The 17,353-nt window shown below is 43.2% G+C and overlaps 1 protein-coding gene and 1 long non-coding RNA gene across 3 annotated transcripts in view; one reads left to right on the top strand and one right to left on the bottom strand.

The window, feature by feature from the left end:
* Nucleotides 1-1,887: 1,887 nt before the first annotated feature.
* Nucleotides 1,888-14,565, bottom strand: LOC138299357 (uncharacterized). Of its 2 annotated transcripts, XR_011204744.1 has the most exons (4): nucleotides 14,130-14,565; nucleotides 5,116-5,222; nucleotides 3,760-3,884; nucleotides 1,888-2,678 (listed from the first exon to the last, which is right to left on the bottom strand). It is a non-coding gene; the product is annotated as an uncharacterized lncRNA (long non-coding RNA). The 2 variants fall into 2 exon arrangements; XR_011204743.1 differs by having other exon boundaries at nucleotides 1,888-3,884.
* Nucleotides 14,282-17,353, top strand: part of TTLL6 (tubulin tyrosine ligase like 6) — a 165,812-nt gene continuing 162,740 nt past the window's right edge. Inside the window, exon 1 of the mRNA XM_069237573.1 lies at nucleotides 14,282-14,460. Within this exon, the coding sequence (XP_069093674.1) occupies nucleotides 14,282-14,460 (179 nt within the window). The remainder of the gene's footprint in view (nucleotides 14,461-17,353) is intronic.

Raw genomic sequence — 17,353 nt, 5'->3', positions numbered from 1 at the left:
TTGGCCTTAGGACTCTGAGCACTTTACCAATGCTAGCCAGTGATAAAGTAGCTGTGCTTCTCCCCTAAACATGGTAACTCTTTACTGATAAAGTCTGGTTTATTATTACTATTTTAGAAATGTCACTTTTAGAAAGTGGATATTTCTCTGCACTCTCTGCCCTGTGTGCCTACAGCCTATCTCCAATACACGGCTGGCTGGAGTTAGGTGACAGTTACGCTTGTGCATTCCCTTCAGACACCCACAACACAGGATACTCAGTCACATCTGCATTCATCTGCATACTCATGGGTCTTCCAGGAGAGGAGGTTGGGAAGGGCTCACACTTAAATGTCAAAGGGTAGTGACCAGAGCCCACACAAAGGGGCTGATTACCTCCCACTGATAGTCTGGTGCTGAGGCTGAACTGAAAGGGGGACCTGTGCATGTTACAGAAATCCTTTGTAGTCCTCTCCCACATCAAATGCACTTCCTAGTATAAGTACTGGGCCTCTTGACCCACTAAGACAGTACACTACTGGACTAAGAAGAAACTCTGCTGGAGTAAAGGCTGCTGCGCCAGAAGAATTGCCACTTTGCTGTGCCTTACTGTTCTCGGGAACTGCTGCCCTGCCTTGTTGCGCTGCCCTGCTGCCTGCAAAGGGAAACCTAAGACTCTCTCCAGAGTGACTCCAAGGACTTGGTAGCTTGCCCCTGCTCATCACCTGCTTGTTGGGACAGCAAAGACCTTGCACCCAGCTTGGTGGCAGCTTCCCCCTGTACTGTTGACTCCATCAGCATTCCGCCTCGAGAGAACGTGCTGGCTGAGAGTGGGCGCAGGGAATTCTTCCCTGGGGCCTCTGCACACTGTTTCAACACCCCATTTTCGACAATTGCGACTCCATCGGCCGGCACTAAACATCAAGTACCTCTGTAGCCGCGGCCATCCTCTTTCAACGCCGCACAACGAAAGCCCCCTTAAGAGCAGCCATCCACCAACAGTGCACCCGATCTCAATGGACTGGACTTTGCTTTCCTGATCCAGCCGAGGGGTTTGGAGACTGACGCCGTGTTCCGGGCCAGATAACACCACTAACAGCACCAGCCAGCCCGGTGAGCCTGTGAGCCATCTTGCCACCTGCATCAAAAGGTACTGAGAGCACTCCCTGCCTAGCTGCTTCCCTTGGGTCTGTGTTTGCAGACCTGAGCGGTCCTAGGGGGTTGTGCGGTGTCCCTCACAGCTGGGAGTAATTCTACTCTGCTTGTGCCTAAGGACAGGACCGGAGTAGCCCAGATGGTGTTCACGGCGCTCCCTGCAGTCGGAAGACACAGACTCCCCATCAAATCACTGACATTTCCACAAAAGTTCTAAAACGAGCCCCACACATTTAGAGACACTGCTTATCTCATTTCTGTTGTTGCAACTACCCTTTAAATACTGCGTGGACTCAGCACAGAGTCTTATTTGTGCCTTGGCCTAATATTATTATGACGAGATCTGTTTTAATTCCTAACTCAAACTATTTACTGATTCTTTGTTGTTTTTGTCTTATATTTTTCTACATAAAGAGTCACTATTTTTTAACCTTGTGTTGAGTCTTTTTGTGATGTTTCACAGTGTTGCTGTGAGTTTAGTGTATTACATAAATACTTTACACATTGCTGCTGATGATAAACCTGTCTGCTCTGTGTCAAGCTACCAGAGGGTGAGCACAGGTTATCTTTAGAGTGTAACTTTCTTGCTGTGACTAGAGTGGTGGGTTCTGCATGGCTTAGGTGTATACCCTAGCCAACCACAAACCCCATTCCTAACAATGTGGTAGAAACCTACAACAAATTTCAATACAAACCAATTAAATTACACAGTATGACCAATGTGACCATACAAGAAAAACTCTAGTCAGGAAATAAAGGCAAGGGGATTTATTACAAACTTAAGCTCAAAGTAATGTAGACAATTTGCAAGACAAAGTTACAAAGATACAGAATCACCAAGGGTTGACCAAGGCGACAAAACAAGTTCTGGCGAACTAACAATGGGAGAACTAGGCACTCAAGAAAGAAGACACAAAACATCAGTAAGATGATTTGATGTACAGAAAATAATCGCTGCCCAGTTTTAGTATGCATTAAGGCAGTTCAAATCATCAAAGTAGCTGGGCACAGGGAAACCTTACAATTTAGCAAATCAGGGGGAAAACGTGTGTGTCAGAATACATGCGGGCAAAAGACAGAACAAAAAGGGCAAAAAGACTTTGGAAAAACGTAATCCCTGGCAACAAGTTGTTATGTAAGGTGGGCAAAAAGTATGTGAAAAGGAAAAGCGTCAGCATGTCAGAAGCTTTGTCAAGAGTCTTCTGTAGGGTTAGGGACAACATTTCTAAGTCTCAGCAAGGCATTTTCAAAGGGCCAAAGCAGAGAGGAAGGTACTTCTCCAAGGAGATCAGCATGTCTGGCATCAGATTCTTCTTGGAACTCCAGGGATTCTGCATGGGTTCTGCAAGGGTTCTGCAAGGCACCTGTCTGAATTCTGACCAAAGTCCAGCTGGGCATTGACATATTAAAGTTCATATGGCAATCTGATTCATCGTGCAACAGTTCATTTGACATCAGGCATCATTCAATAGCAATTGATCATACGACTCCAATTTAAAACATCTTCAGGTTTTCCCAAGTCTTGTCATGTGAACAACATCCACCTGTGTAGTTCCACACAAAATAGAAACAAATATTTACATTCCTAGTCCACAGTCCAGGATGTTCTACATCTAAAGTCAAATGCTTACAACTTTCTTTATGTAAAACAATAGACATCTGTTTACCAAACTAGTCTTCTCATAGAAACATAGTCTGAAAGAAAGGTACAAGTTAGCAAGATGACTTGACATTTTCTGTACAGTCACAAAATACAGGGCCTAGCAGCCCTCACTTAGGCTAGTGCAAATGAATTAAAACAGCACATTTGACGCCTCGTCAGGGGTAATAAGTGCTATATAAATACAATTACATTAATACATTCAAATAAAACACATTTTAATGCACAAACTATAAATTCGTCATTAATAAATATTCACTAGCGTTCATGTTACAGTGAATTTAAACAAACAACTGTTAATACATTTCAGTCAGTAAATGCAGAACTGCATTTCTCTATTTTAGCATGTCTCTAAAGCAATAATTACTAGAAATTCAATTTTGTTTCGATACAGACTATTAGTTTAAACTCTAAATTATAACATAATGTCAGTTTATTCCTTCAAACATTCAAATAAACTTCAGTACTACCTATGTCTAAGTCATTATTCTAAACAAATGCACACTAACAATGGCTTCTCATTGCATCTCTCTACAGTCAAAGTATTAGTACTTTGATTAACATAATACATAGATTGTCACGTATAGATGATCACTGTGACAGGAGGGACAGTATTAAAGTTTCTGCTACATCATGAGCTACGCGAAATAATTAACTACTGTCGTTACTGGTAAAGCGAGTGCAAATAGAAGGGTGTGACGAGATTATAAACCTGTGTAGAGTAACAGTATCTCAGGAGTGGCAAGTGCCTATCCTGCGTTGCTGTTTGCTCGCAAGTTAAAAAACACAAGAGAGGGGCTTTTTCCCTTCGTGGCTATGTGGTGCTTCATGGCTGTGTATGTCGCATACATTGTGAAAGTACAATTTGAGCTGTGGAAGTTGAGCAACATTAATTGCAATTGGAGTTGGAGCTGTGGAAGTTGAGCAACGTTTGTTGTGTCTTTTGAAAATCGACGAGTGCCCACCTCACACTGCTGTCTTAGTTCTGGTAAATAGTTGATTCCCGTGCTGGCAAGTAGTGCAGCCTCTCACGCTTCCATCACGAGTACCTTTAGTGTCAGCAGTCAGTGCGCGCCAAAGTGTGTGATGACTGGAAAACAAATAAGCGGAACAAAGAAACAAATGTGACGTGCGTAACGTTGTTTTGGCCATTTTTACGGGTTGGAAAAGACTTCATCTATGCTTGCATACATTGTGGCATTATATCGGATAAGACTTCATCTACACTTGCACAGATTGCAGCATGGCTGAGTCAGTGTCCTAGGTGGGTGTGCGGGCACTTCTATTATTCAAATATCATGCCTGTTAAGGGGACTTCGGTGATAGGGACACCAGTGAAGGAGTGTAAGTATTTGGAAATAATACTGGCACATGGACCAACAAAACTACGTGGTGGGCACACCAAGAGCCCCTAACTAAAGCAAGTGAAGTGGAGTGACATGCCAGACAACTATGACCACTTTTGTTAAGTAAATTCATTGCGTTTCCCATAAGACAATGGTGGCTACTTTTGTTATATTAATTTCTTATATTATCATTTATTCATGTTGATAATTATTTTATAGTTGAGTTTGAATTCATAGTTGTGCAATCTCTCGCTCCTCCACCTGTGTTTCTAGCTACCCCAGGAAATCCTAGTATGTTATGAGAAGATTGGCGTGAAGCTTTTGGGAGGGGCTATTTTTGTGGCAAAAAAGGAAATTAGCTCTATTAAAACAGAGTTCGGGTGGAAGGAAGAAAGATTTCAAAAACATTGCCATGTGCGAGTATAAATACTGAAGGTGAAGGGGGAAATCAGATGAGGAGAGTGAACATGAGGACATATATACTGTGGCATTCAAAGCACTAGAAGAACATTATGGCAAGGTGGGTTAGTGTGGTAGTGGAACGGTGCAATTTTTTTCCACATGTACAGGCATCCAACAAATCTATCGACCAGTATGCAAGTGTGCTGCGTACATTGGCAGCCACATGTAATTTTAGAGAATTACATGAGGCGATAATAAGGGACCAAATAATTAATCACACTAGAAATGTAAAGATACAAGAAAAGCTATTAAGTTTAAAAGACCCAACATTAGATAAGGCTATAAAGGTTGTTGAACGGAGAGAGAGGATACTACACGTTATGTAAAGGAATTGGAAAAAAAAGGAGTAAATATTAAAGTTGTACAAGTTGTAAACAAAGTAGGTAAGTATAAAAAAGTAGGGAATAAGGGCCTGATTTAGAACTCGGCGGTGAAGGATATCCAGTCTGCCGAAATCTAAATCCCACAGGTGCCTAAAGGGTATTGCAAAAGCTCATGAAGTGAGAAATGTACCTGTTGTATTGAGGGAGGCATTGAAGGCAGAGTTTACAAATCTTCTTGAAAAAGGGTGCAATTGGATGTGTAGAGTCATCAGAATGGTTAAGTCTGGTAGCTACAGCCTGCAAACCAAATGGAAAAATTACGATGTGTGTAGATTTGAGAGATCTGAACAACAGTATATGGGTGGACCGTCATCCTACACCAAATATAAATGAGTTATTAGTGGGAGTCAAGGGGGAGGGGGAGTGAATTTAACACTTGACTTGTCAAGCACTTACCAGAAAACTCTGTTGCACCCTGACTTGAGGAATCTAACTTCATTTATAACATCTAAAGGGGCATTTCAATTTGTACGCATGCCCTTTGATCTCGTGTCTGCTTCAGCAGTATTTCAAAGAGTTATTCAGAATTTACTTGGAGACTTGAAGAACATAAGATTATATTTTGGTGTACGCAGAGAATAAAGTGTTGCATGATGAATTGTTGAGAAGTGTATGTGGAAGATTGGAAAAGGCAGGGCTCACTGTTGAAATCAGCAATTTGCACAACAAAGTGATTAATATTTGGGCCACACAATATCATATGAAAGAATAAAGCCCAAGATTAAATTAATGGAAGCTATTGAGAAAGTGCCAGGTCCAGGTAATAAGGATAAATTAAGACCTTTTTTTAGGACTGTAGGATTATTACATAAAATTCATAAAATATTTTGCAAATAATCTACAACCTTTATGAATACTGATGAAAAAAAGGACGCAAATATGAATGGTCGAGTGGACGCCATCAAGCGTGTGAAAAAATATTTTTTTTTATCATAAATGGAGTGGAATGAAAACTGTTTACCATTCATGACTATACCATGCTATCCACAGATGCCAGTATGCATGGCCTTAGGGCAGTTTTGATGCAAGTGAGTGGTGGGAAAGAAAGAGAGTGGTGGCATTTGCCTCAAAGACGTTAAAAGGAGCAGAAATAAGTTATTCTACTGTGGAAAAAGAGGCACTTGCTTGCTGTTGGGGAGTACAACATTTCAGGAATTATGTGGGGGGAGAGACTTGAATTGCAGACTGATCGCAAACCACCGGGTGCTGGATGAGCGTCTCAGAGAATTACAAAATTGATTTATAAGTTACAGTAGTATATGTTTACACTGAGGTATGTGCCAGGTGTGTCAAATGTGAATGCTGACTGTTGAGACTACCATTGCAAATGACTGACGATGAGGAGGATGAAGATTTTGCAGACATTGCAGATATGAAAATCAAAAGGTATTTCTGAAAGTGAATGGAAAGCTGTAATGAAGAAGGATGAGGAAAAGCAGGTGATTAAGAAAACTTTGCCTCAAGGATGGTCAAAATTGGGGGAAGATCTGAAAATCCTAATGAATTACAAAAATGTCTGGTCAACATTATCAGAGCAAGATGATATCATAAGAGAAGATACATTTGTTGTGTCACATGAATTAGGAGGAAGGATATGAGAAATGTTACATGAAGGGTATGGAGGAATGTTCGGAATAAAACAAAAAGTTCAAGAAGATTTTTAGTGGCCAGAAGTAAATTGTGATGTGGAAATGTTTGTGAGAGGTTGCATGAACTGTGCATGTAGTGATAAAATGCAAGTTGTGAAAGAAACTTGAGTTGTTCCTGTGCCATTTCCATATAAACCCTGGAAAAAAGTGAAAATGGATTTAATTGGACCGTTTGAGTTTGAAGGTAGTGGAAAAAATATGCCATAGTAATGATGGATTATTATTCCAAGTGGCCAGAGGTCAGTCTGGGGGGGTGATGTCAGATCTCACATGATTATGGAGTTTTGTGAAGAAGTATGGAGAAGAGAAGGTTATTCCGAGGAACTAGTGATGGATAACAGTCCTCAGTTCACATCAGAAGAATTTGAGGGTTATTGGACAAGTTGTGGGATTAAGCATGTAAAAACAGCAGTAGGACATCCCCATGAAAATGGTTTTGTGGATCGGTTTAATAGGTTTGTTAGTGATGATATACGCAGGGGCGGCTGGCAGTTTTAGGAGGGAGGGGGTGGGCGGGAAGCACACACACACTTTCACACACATGCATGCACATCCATTAACAACACTCATCAACATTCAAACATGCATGCATGCACCAAGCATTCATTTAAAAAGATCACACACACACACACTTATTTAAAAAGATCACACACACACTTACCTTCAGCCTCGGAGGTCCCAGGAGGGTTGGGACTTCTGCCTTCCCTCAGCCAATGAGGGAAGGCAGCAGTCCCAACTTCGTCACAGAGTGGGATGGGGACAGTGAGACTGCTGACCCCGACCCACTCTGTGACGAGGTGTTACTGATTGACACTCGCCCTGGGTGCTTCAGGGCTTAACCCTGAAGCGCCCAGGTCGAAGTCAATGGGCGACGCTTCCCTCGTCACCCGGGGGAGGGCCTCGAGGCACCTTTGCTGAGCCGAGAATGTCACGCCCATAGGAGCTGTGACCTCTTCAGCCCAGCAAAGTTCAGCTCAGGCAGCCAGGAGTCTGCACAAATCGTGCATGTCTGCTCCTGGCTGCCTGACCTGAACATGAAGAGTGTCAGGCTGACCTTTGTTCAGCCTGACCGGCACTCTTCATGAGGGGCAAAAGGTGGGGGAACATGGCCCCTCAGCCCTAAAGGATGGGCTGTGCCATGCCTGAATATAAGACTGTCTGTGGAAAATGGATTGGATTGGAAGGAGGGGATAAAAAATCATTATGAAGTTATCGCACCACTCCATGTTCTGCAACTTTAGAAGCACCTTTTGTATTGTTAAAAGGCAGGAAACTGTGTATGAAAGCTGTACCTGGTTGGATGGAAAAAACTGGTTGGAAGAAGGTAAATGAGAAGGATTTATTGAGCAGAGTGTAGCAAAAGCAATGTGGATATAATAAAGAAGTGGAAGGTGAGACAAGAAAGAGTGAGTATGAGTGTGGGGATTTTGTACAGACCAGGTTGTTGGGAGGTATGAGGAAGGGTCTGTCTAAATGGTCCTTACCCAAACTGGTGAGGAAGATGAGTAAATATAGTGTGGAATTGGATGGAAGGGAAGAGGTGGCACATGAGAAGTGTGGTTAAGTGTTATGAAAAAGAGCTACTGTATGTAATTGGGAAGGAAATGAGGATAAGTGTGAGGAGAAGAGAGAAAAGCAAAGGAGGGATGTGATAATTGAATGTTGTTAAAAGAGGATGAAAGGGTCAAGACGAGAAGATGTGGAAGAAAGAATACATTGCCAGTACGTTTGAATGATTATAGTGATTAGATATATGAAGATATTTTGTGTGTATATAGTTGTGTATAGTATTTTGGAAAACATATGTTATATTAATATATGATTACTTTGTAAAGCATTGTTTTTTTGTTGGGAGGGGAGATATGTTTTATTGTGGAATGGTTTATTAAAATGCTGGCAACATCTGGGGGTATCCCAGCAACGTGTATAGCTGGGAGAGAACTGGAAGGTTGAGCTGAATTAAAGGATGCTTTGAGAGTTGTTGTCTGGGATCTGCCAGGGTTGGTCGCACGTCTGTACTGGGCAAATAAACAAGAAGAAAGTGTGAATTGATCCAGTGTTCCTTTCAGCAGGCATCGGTAGTGATTGCATTAACCAACTGAGGTTTCATAATATTAAAGAGTGCATGTCCCGCTTATTAGCTTAAGTTGCACTTATGTTTCATTCAAGCAATGTGTGTTGTTATATATGCAATAATTACAGAATGTTTTGCACTTTTTAGTCACATTTTTGACCCGCTCCCCCACCCCACACTCAATATCCCACCCCTTGCACGAGTCAGGTTTTCATTTTCCAGTGGTTGCATAGCAATATTTGCAAGACAGGCAGACACTGCAGGTAGTCAGTCAGTCAAATATTCTTTATTCGGTTAATTAAAACCATAAAAAACACAGACAATTTCATAAATACAAACATTTGTGAGAAATTACAAGTTACTTTAAAAGTCAATAAAAATACACAAATACAAATTGATAGTTTAGAAACAAAAGTTAAAATTTTGGTTCCAATTGTATAAAATAAAAGACCAAAAAAACATGAAGTTCATTTGTCTCAAGATCTGACTAATGTGTGAATTGTCTATTTCTGCTCCTTGCTGCCCCTGTTAAAAAGCTAGCAACATTAAAACATCCAAATGCATTTGGTAACATCTGTAAGTATATTAAAGTAAGTCACACTTGTATGAAATGTTTCTCCCTTTACAATGGTAAAATATATTGTTGTCTTAGCAAACTGTAGTGGTCACAAAACATTACAAAATGCATGGTATCTTGTGCAGAAAAACAATCACAACTCCAGGGACTCCAAATGACCAACTTTGTTATTGCCCCGGGCTTCCGCCAGCAACCAATGCAATAGGTTTAACCTAAATCTCGTTCCAAGAAAACTATGATGGGGATGTGTGACCATTGGTAGATAAAGTTCTGTTAAGGGGCATAACTTTGATAAAATGGAGGCTCATGCTGACAGTTTACAAAACTCGCTGGCTTCTCTCACACTTTCGGTTACAGAGAGGAAATGTTTCTTAACTCAACCCAGGTCCTCCCTTTTGATCCTTTTTGGGGACCAATATCACTCGAGACGCCCCAACTTCCCCATTAAAGATTTGATATAACTAAGCCACGGGATAGAGCTGACCCTCTCTAGAGACAAACAATCTTTTAGTATTTTCTGATTTAGTTTCATGTCCGGGTTTTCCAAATCCTAATCCACCTTAATGGGGGAAGTAGAGCTAAAATATCTGAAATATACCCAGCACCTATCTCTTCATGGATAATATAGGGGGCTGTAGATTGAGGGACTGAGGGTATCTAATAAATGTGTTCTCCGTCGACTGTAGGTTGCTCTCCTAACTAGCCAAAGAGATCCATTTAGATTGGTAAACTATAACTGGAGACTGTACAGGTTTAGCGCCCAGCCGACTGGCAAAATCACCATAATATTGGATTTGGTATGGTTAGTAGCCATGTCTAGAGTATCCATAACAAGACGCTGGAGTCCCACTGCTATCTTTGCTAAGAACAAGGCGTCACCTGTCTATAAATGTGCTGGGATTAACTGTGACCCAGCTCAGGGGATATTTCTACTGGCTGTGCTCAATGTTGAGCCCAGGTTAGTAATGTATAATGTAAACAAAAGTGGGGCTAAAATACAGCCTTGTTTTGCCCCCCTATGTAGTTTGATAGGGGGAGAAGAAATCTTACCGGTCTGGTCGTATCTCACAATCACAGATAAATATATATATGTAGTTTGTGCAGGAAATTCACAACGCTACGGTATACCCTCATAATGATAAGCATTAACCATAGCATCGTCCTGGTGACTCTATCGAAAGCCGAAGTTAATCCATAAAGGCTCGATGTAATATGCCCTTTTTAGCTAATGTGCATTTCCAAATGACCAGCTGCAAGTTCATGTTTAATCTAACGTACCTTTACCTGGTCTGAACCAATACTATAGATTGGAAATCACATTATTTTGGTTCAGCCAAGAGGTTAGCCTTGAGAGAATCACTCTCCCCAATACCTTGACCACAGAGTTTATTAGGGAGGCATACCCTTCCCACTTAGAGCAACTTTAGAAACACAAAAGGATGATGGACGGAGAGTTGAAACTTTTCAAACACTCACCCCCAGTCACAGATCTGGGTTTAATCCATCACTCTTTTACTCACCATGCCACACCAGTTTGGACCCAGCCATATGCAAATCAGTCTTGACCCTGTTCCCCATGGGAACAGTCCAGCCCGAACTGTCAGGCCAGGTCCTCTCTGGACCGGAAACAAGCATCCTAGGACCGGTTTCAGGGTATCACCCTTCATCAACTAGGCTAGCTTGAATCCAGTGGCACAGTGAGCAAGGGACCCACGTCTGGGCATACCCTTCCCACTTAGGGCAACTTTAGAAACACACTGAGATGCAACATTACATTTACTGTCTCAAATTTGTAGCACCCTTCCCCTGATCACGACTCTCCAGCCGTGTAAGGAGTTTGTGCGCTTTTTTCTGATCTCATATGGTCAACGTTGTGTACAACATATGTGTTTTCTAGCTATGTTTTGAGAGATTGTCGGAAACTCGCTCGGTTTGAGTCTGAGTTTGTGGCTCCTGTGTGTGTTCGCCTGGTCTGGGGTTGTGGCTTTTAGCTCCTGTATTTCTCAGTCTAGTGCTATACGCTCTTCCTTTTGAGTTCCAGCAAACACATAGATTGCTTGGACTCTGATTACTTTGTAAAGGCTTCCCACAGAATACACGGGAATTGGACTGCACCTGCATTATCTTTAATGTAATGTTCCTCTACATTTTTGAGTTGTATCATCTTTGCCTTATCTCCAAAGTACCAGGATTCTATGCGTGGCATTGCTTCTAGCCTAGGGAGTGACCCCCCACAGCAATTGTGCTCTCTAGGGGGCGAGGGATGACTCCCCTCCCAGAAGACTCCGGGATGTTGAGCGAACCCAGCGCTCCCCATGCACATGGGTGGAATTGGCCTAGCTCATTGCCCTCCTCAGCATTTGTCTCTATGTGCTCTACTGCTGGGCCACATTACTGTATTTTGTAGGGGGGGAGGTGGTCTTTGCTCACCGTCTGCGCTCCCTGTGTGTAGGTAATTTAGTATTGTCAGGCGGGAAGAGCCAGCACCCAGGATGCCATTTGTTTTTCCGTGGTGCCACTGTCGGGTCCCAGTGACCGGACGTCTCCGCCTTTCAGGCCGCAGGTATTTTTAGGGTCGAGCCTGCGTTGCATGCGCTCGCGCATGCGTATCGCAGCAAGACGCTTTAGTGTTTAGAAAAGGGCTCGGAGCCCTGTCGACGTCACGTCAGTGTTTTTCATTGGTTCGTGGGCTTGCCTAATAAAATCTGCTTGCTTTTATTAGTCGAAGGCATGCATACGTCATGCCAGCTCCGGTGGCTAGCCCTCCTCGGGCGCATCGACCAAGTACAGAAAACATGCGAGGCTCGCTGTTTTCTGTCCGGCTCGTGGACTACTTTTTCTCTAATTTACTAGCGCGATTTCGCTTGCCAGAAGTCGAGCGCTTTACATAGTTAATTGCACTTTTTCGGGTTACGTACATAAATGCACTTTTGCCGATAGCTGAAAAGTCAGGTTAGGAGTTTACAACGCTAACAGCTCTAACATGAGCAAACGCGAGACCCGTTGCATTGCAAATGCTTGTTTTTTTGTTGTTTTCGAGCCGGTGGCTTCTACAGTTCAAAGGCCGTCCGCTCGTCTTTACAAGCCGTGTTGCGTCCGAGTCTGGGCCGCTCCCCTTCTGCTCCCCGCGCGTTGGGGCCCGTGCCTGCTCGCTCGCCGCACAGACATCCTGGCTCTCATACTCCGTGTCTGTGGCCCCGCGGAGGCCGCCACTCCTATTAGGTCAACCGCGGCTGTTTCTTGGTTCTGGGAGTGGGTCATGGGTTTAGGGGAGAGTGTGGATTACTGCACGGTTTTGGGATGAATTGTGGCAGAGCTACCTTAAATTGCAACTATTTTTCCTCGGCGTTAGTCACATTTTTGTCCCCGTCCTCCCACTGTGTCTGGGTCAGTGGTTCCTTTTCCAGTTATTGAATACCAATATATGCAAGACAGGCAGATCTTATAGATAGGTTCCCCAACATTCTTAAAAAATACTTATACGTACTGGCCATCTGCTTTGCTTTTTTGGAGCAGACCAGAGCAGGCATGTTAAAAAGAATTGGTGTAAAATTGTTAGGATTATGTTCTAACATATCGCTGTAATAGTCATTCTAAAACGATTTAGACAGCTCTCAAATACGTTTTAAACATTCCAACACATGAAAGCAGGAGATAGTGGGAAAAACCAGGGAATTTATTTTCCTCATTGATTAACACTGAAACGGATAATTTTAGGCAGGGGACAGCTAGAATAAAACTATTTTGGCTTTAAAATCGGGAGTCTGTTTTATTCTTAAAAACATGGTGTTTTCTCGTATGATGGAATGTGCGGCGTGTCTGTCTCCCGTGATGTAGCTGTCAGCTGTGACGGTCTCAGAGTTTCACGATTATCAGTCCTCGATCGAAGACCGTGACAGCTGGCGTTGTTAATCGGGAGCTTTGATCTTTTGCACAATAAACATTCATATTATTGTGGATGATACTGCTGCCCCCGACTAGTTACCAACACAAAAGAGTGAATCTGAATCTGGTCTGTTGTCCTGTATGTTGCGGACTTGCGGTTTATGTTTCAGAGGGGTAAAAATACCGGATTCCACTGCTTTTCTCAATATTTTCAACGAAAAAAACAGCCCGTGGCATCCCTACTTACTGGTGAAAAATGTATTGGTCCTCCGTCTCTTTATCTTTTTTTTTAAAGTCACTATTACAAAAGGAAGTCTGTGCCTATATTCCCTATAGTATTCCAGGAATTAAGTCTTCAGCTTCGCCTTTAGGGAAGCAGTGGCCAGGATTGTGCTTCTACACAGGGCCAGTTTAGCGTTTTAGCGCTGGTGGCCCCTGTGCAACAGTCTTTTTTGCACCCGCTCCCAGGACCACCTCCTCGGATTCATTCATTACCACCCATCAAATGTGCCCCTCATCTATCCATAGCCCCTTTTCACATACACTCATTTGAAAGTGGTTGTAAATGCTGGGTTTACTAATCCACTCAATTATACACATAAAATATAGATCTGGTCTTTGCAATATTAACCCTCTGCGCTACTTTATGGCAAGTCAAGGCTCCCGCTAGGCAGAACCCCCTCTCTCTCCTTAGCAGGAACATTAATCACAAGAGGCATCTTGATATTTTGTTTCCTCGGGGCTGGACACACAAGGAATGTTTGAGCACGTGCTTTTAAATCGGAAGTTTCGTAAATCTCTGCTACACACAGCGCTGCCCTGAGGTCAGCGTCCTAACGCCCCTTTCCCCCCCAAGTTTATCTCAGCACCCGGTGCAGCCGCACTGCCCAAAAGCCTGCCCTTCTTCGTCACACCAATAAAGCGAACTATTTATGTCACACGGTAGCTAGATCACGTACCACTTGTGATCCAGACAAACTGCATATTTCTTCTATGTCCATGCTTACTTGCGGTCCTGCTGTTTTGCTTCCGCTCTGGTTGCGTCCCTGCGTCGCTATAGCAGCAGCAACCAGACCCTCCTCAGATCTCGGATCTGTAACACCGACAACCAATGGCAGGTGGAACACTACAATGCATCCAATCAGTACCAGAGAACCGAAAGCTAAGGCGGCTCCCGCAACTTCCGACAGCCAATGGAAGTCTTCCGCACCTGAACTTCAGAGTCTTGTGCGAGAGCGCAGCGGGCTGTTCGAGTGCGGCCTGGTGGAGGAGAAGAGCAAAGCTAGGCAGGTAAGTCTGAAGAGCCACAGGAAAACCTTTAGCGCAGGCCCACTCGTGACCAGCTCTGTGAGGAAGCCGCCCGAGGAGAACGCGTGTAGCGGGCGCCATAGCAACTTGTCGTCACTTCCGGTTTGTGTTTTTTTCTTTTCTTTGCATATTATTGTCACGCCCACTCACCTCTCGTCATCATAGTCACTACGTTACGTCAAGTGGACTGGTCATCACGAAGGATGTTAGGGGTTATCACTCCCCAAATGGGGAGCATTAAATGAACAAGCTGAGTTTCCGCCTTTTATGCAGCCTGTGAAAATATGAGGTTCCCTCAGGTTCTTCTACGTGTTATTTAATGTTCACAAATAATCTCTCAAATAAGATGCGATGTGCAGTGCTGTGAGTGGGTCGCCTTTCTAAAGTGTGGCGGCCGAAGAAAGGTAGCTAGGAATCCTTTGCAACAGCAGTGACCTTTATAATCAATTAGAATAACGAAACATATCACCAGACCAGTATATGGGTTCCTCAGTTTCTTTGTTAACTGTTAGTGCGCCCAAATACAACACACAGACTTAGAACAAGTCCGACCTATTCACTTTACCAATGCAAAAGTGCTCATTTGTATTCGGTATCAGCTATATGAGTAACACCTTCTGTTATACCTTTCAGATCACTTGCCTCTTCAATTTTCCTCTGTGTGTTAGACACGAAGCCCTTTTTATCCTCACATGTCATTAGCCTGGCCAAGTTTCCTAGGTCCATGCATGATGTGTTGCTCCAGCCAAGGTTTTTTCTTTCAACTCTGGGACTTGTAGTCTTGTCTATATAAAATGACCACAAGTTCCAGAATTCTAAGGAAAAAATACATATACTTGAGCGGTACATCATGCGTGGTCATGGGAAACTTGGCAGCTTTGGTTTTTTTAGAGGTCCCTCCTTAGCATCCTCTCCAGCTTGGAGGCATGCAAGCGAACATGTCACACACTGAGCTTTATAACAGAAGTCTTTATTCCTTAGTATACACTGCACTCTGAGTATGCCATAATTGTTAATAACCACACCTTAACACCTTCCAGAAAGTTACGTAATTCCTTTGTTGAGCCCACCCAGAACTGCAAGGGTCCTTGTGCACATAATCTCACAACACTACACCTCCCTCTGCATGTCTGTCATTTCATTAAATTCCTCTGCGTCTCTGTATTTATACTTTCTAACTTTCCAGGTTCTTCCTTTTGCCTCCCCATGCAGCAGTCAAAGTGCATTAAAAAGGTATGGAAGCTATGATCCTGCATTCAATGGGTGCGTGGGTAGTGACTGTGGGGGCGGAGTCAAAGGTGTGGCTAAAAAGGACAAAATAAGCTGGAACTATTTTGTTGTTTGTTAAAAATGGATTTCCTCGTTGGCTAGGGTATGGACCTGGCCTCGTGGCCAGGCAGGGACCACCAATCTGGTGAGGGCAAAGGAGCTACACACCTTCGATAACCCCTGCTCACCCCCTTGGTAGCTTGGCACGATCTATCAGGTTTATCCCAGAGATCGTGTGTAAAGTGTTTGCACAACACACCCAAAACATGTGATGTGGGAAACTGGCACCTTGTTGCAGTACCCCCCCTACTTTTTGGCTGGTTTCTGGATGCAACTTGGACTGGAGTGCACTGGGATCCTGCTACCCGGGTTCCCAGTGCCAGTGTTCTATCCCTAAAACATTGTGAAGATAATTGGAAACAGCTTTAGCTACCACTATAAGTCCCTAGTAAAAGTTACTTGGGTATCCAGGGCATGGGGTACTAAGGATAGGCTCCTGAGGGCAGCAGCACTGATTGTGCCACCCTCTAGGGCCATGCATCCAGATGCACCCAGCACTGCCATTGCAGTCAGGGTGTCCGGGTGAAAACCTAAAACACAAACTCGACATGGCACACTACCTGTGTGCCCTGTCCACCATACACTGCATACCAGGGGTCCTCAACATTTTTAAACAGGGGTCCAGTTCACTGTCCCTCCGATACTGTTGGGGGCTGGACTCTAGTTTGAAAAAAATATGAACACATTTCTATGCACACTGCACATATTTTATTTGTAGTGCACAAAACACAGGAGAAACAATACAATATTTAAAATGAAGAACAATTTTAATCAACATAAGCTTATAATATTTCAATGGGAAGTATGGGCCTGCTTTTGGCTAATGAGATGGTCAATATCCGGTTCCATATTTGTCACTGCTAGTCGTAGCAAGTGATGCAAGTGTTCATCAGTTAGTCTGGATCTGGTTGGAGATTTCAGATATTTCATTCGGGAAAAAGTCTGTTCACAGATATAGGTGCTGCCAAAGATGGTTGCAATTCTGAGTGCATGGTTCCTGAGATTAAGATATGTCTCAGAGGGGAGAGATGCATAGAAATTAGTAAGGCTGCTTGGTCTGAATGCTTCTCTCATAGAGTCACAAATCTGTGGTCCGGCCAATTCCATTTGGTAAATCAGATCAACAATTTCAATGTCAACATAAAATGGGTTCCAGAAAAGCTGTATGTCCTGTTCATGGAGATTAAAGCTCTTTAAATCTAATTTGAAACTCCTTTTGCAACATTTCTAGTAAATCCACACATGTTTTGCTTGGGAATGCAACTGCTGTTTTTTCCCCCAACAGGTTTTGAGTTGTGGGGAGATGGCAGAAGTTTTCCTCCTTCACTTGTTTAATGAGGAGGTCTAATTTTACTTGAAATGCTTTCACATGTGAATGCATATCACAGGTGAGCTTCCTCTTTCCTTGAAGTTCAATATTGAAACTGTTGAGTAGCTCTGATATATCTGTCAGAAAGGCAAGGTGCCATTTCCATTCTGCATCTTTGAGCTCTTGTACTTCTTTCTTTTGTGAAAGCATAAAATCAGAAACCTGTGGAAGTAAGTC

This window comes from Pleurodeles waltl, chromosome 6, assembly GCF_031143425.1.
Source record: "Pleurodeles waltl isolate 20211129_DDA chromosome 6, aPleWal1.hap1.20221129, whole genome shotgun sequence".
NCBI lineage: Eukaryota > Metazoa > Chordata > Amphibia > Caudata > Salamandridae > Pleurodeles > Pleurodeles waltl.
The sequence above is the reverse complement of the archived record's forward strand: the minus strand, read 5'-3'. Positions and strand labels throughout refer to the sequence as shown.